The 1323-nt window shown below is 38.6% G+C and overlaps 1 protein-coding gene across 2 annotated transcripts in view; it reads left to right on the top strand.

Annotated features, from left to right (window-relative positions):
• CBLB (Cbl proto-oncogene B) overlaps window positions 1–1323 on the top strand; it is a 248643-nt gene that overhangs the window by 144127 nt on the left and 103193 nt on the right. For both annotated transcript variants that reach the window (XM_045286202.1, XM_004706383.4), the window contains exon 8: window positions 1185–1272. In XM_045286202.1, the coding sequence (XP_045142137.1) occupies window positions 1185–1272 (88 nt within the window). The remainder of the gene's footprint in view (window positions 1–1184; window positions 1273–1323) is intronic.

The following is a 1323-nucleotide window of genomic DNA, read 5'->3' as shown; positions in this document are numbered from 1 at the left end:
TAACAAAAAAAACCAACCACCACAACAAAAAATGAATGACATAAGAAAAGCCTGTAAATAGTTCAAGGTCTGTTTGTTGACCTTTAGGAGTGTTTTCTGGTCCAGTCTGATGGGGTGCCATGCCCTGGGCCCAAAGTCTGTGTTTGGTACTCCCTCGGGACTTTTTTGTTCTGCTCCCCTTGCTGTTGTGTTGCACATCCCTAGTGTTTTGCCACAGTGTGGTGGGGTCAGGTCAGGTGCAGTTCCCACACTGTGTCTCCAGTCTTGTCCACTGTAGGGCTATGGGTCAGTGAGGGATGTTGTGTCTCATAGTGGGGCCGGCCATATGGTCCTTCCTGTGTATTGTCTGCTCTTAGCACTCATATCCTCTTGGGCCAGGATGTGCTCCACTCTCCCTTCCTCTCCCTTCATTAGCTCCTGTGTGCTCTGATCAGACATGTCCCTCTCCCTGAGCGGCAGCTTCAGTGCTGTCCTCTAAAGAAATTTCTTCTGGGGGGAGGGGCATCTGTCCATGTAGTTGGGTTTGGGGCCGGCCCCTCAGACCTCTCTACTGGTTCCCTAAATCTTTTTTACAATGGAACATATATTTATGTACCACTCTGTTTCTAGCTTGAATTGAAGTAAATGGAACACAAGACTATATATTTTTCTATTTCTTTAAACTCTCTGTGGGTCTGATTGGAGATGAAGCAGAAGAATGAGATTGAGAAACTGTAGAATAGGCTTATCACTAAGATGTTCAAGTTATTTTGAAAGAAGATTGTGATTTTAATCTTGTTTTGTCTGCCTATGATGATGAAGGTGGTATAAAATAATGCAGTCAGCATTAACCATTTTTCAGGGGAAAGACAAAATCTTTGCACATCGATATAATATTCAAAGTGTTGGGAAATAATAGAACACGAGTGACTACTGAAATGAAAGTTTTACTTACCTAAAGAATACATATATATTAAAAGCATTGAATTCAAATTATATTTAGATCCTGAACCCACACTCATTTTGTATTTCTCATAAGAAAATGATTACTAGATTCCAAAAGCTTTAAAAACCACTTGTAATATACGAACGGGTAGAAAATAAGTGTAAGTTAAATGAAAAGTAAACATCCAAATGATTATATAAGCTTAAATGCAATTTTAAATTTTTACTTATGTCAATGATGTTTATGCTTCAAAATTTAGCTATCTTTATCCTGATGGAAGGAGTTATAACCCTGATTTAACTGGCCTATGCGAACCTACACCCCATGATCATATAAAAGTTACACAGGTAAGAACAATTTCTGTAAATGTATTTATAATAAAAAGCAAGTATGATACT

This window comes from Echinops telfairi, unplaced genomic scaffold (assembly GCF_000313985.2).
Source record: "Echinops telfairi isolate 266 unplaced genomic scaffold, ASM31398v2 ScPeMD7_6;HRSCAF=24_0, whole genome shotgun sequence".
In the NCBI taxonomy this organism is placed as follows: domain Eukaryota; kingdom Metazoa; phylum Chordata; class Mammalia; order Afrosoricida; family Tenrecidae; genus Echinops; species Echinops telfairi.
Note: the sequence above shows the minus strand (reverse complement) of the source record. Positions and strands in the feature narration are given on the sequence as shown.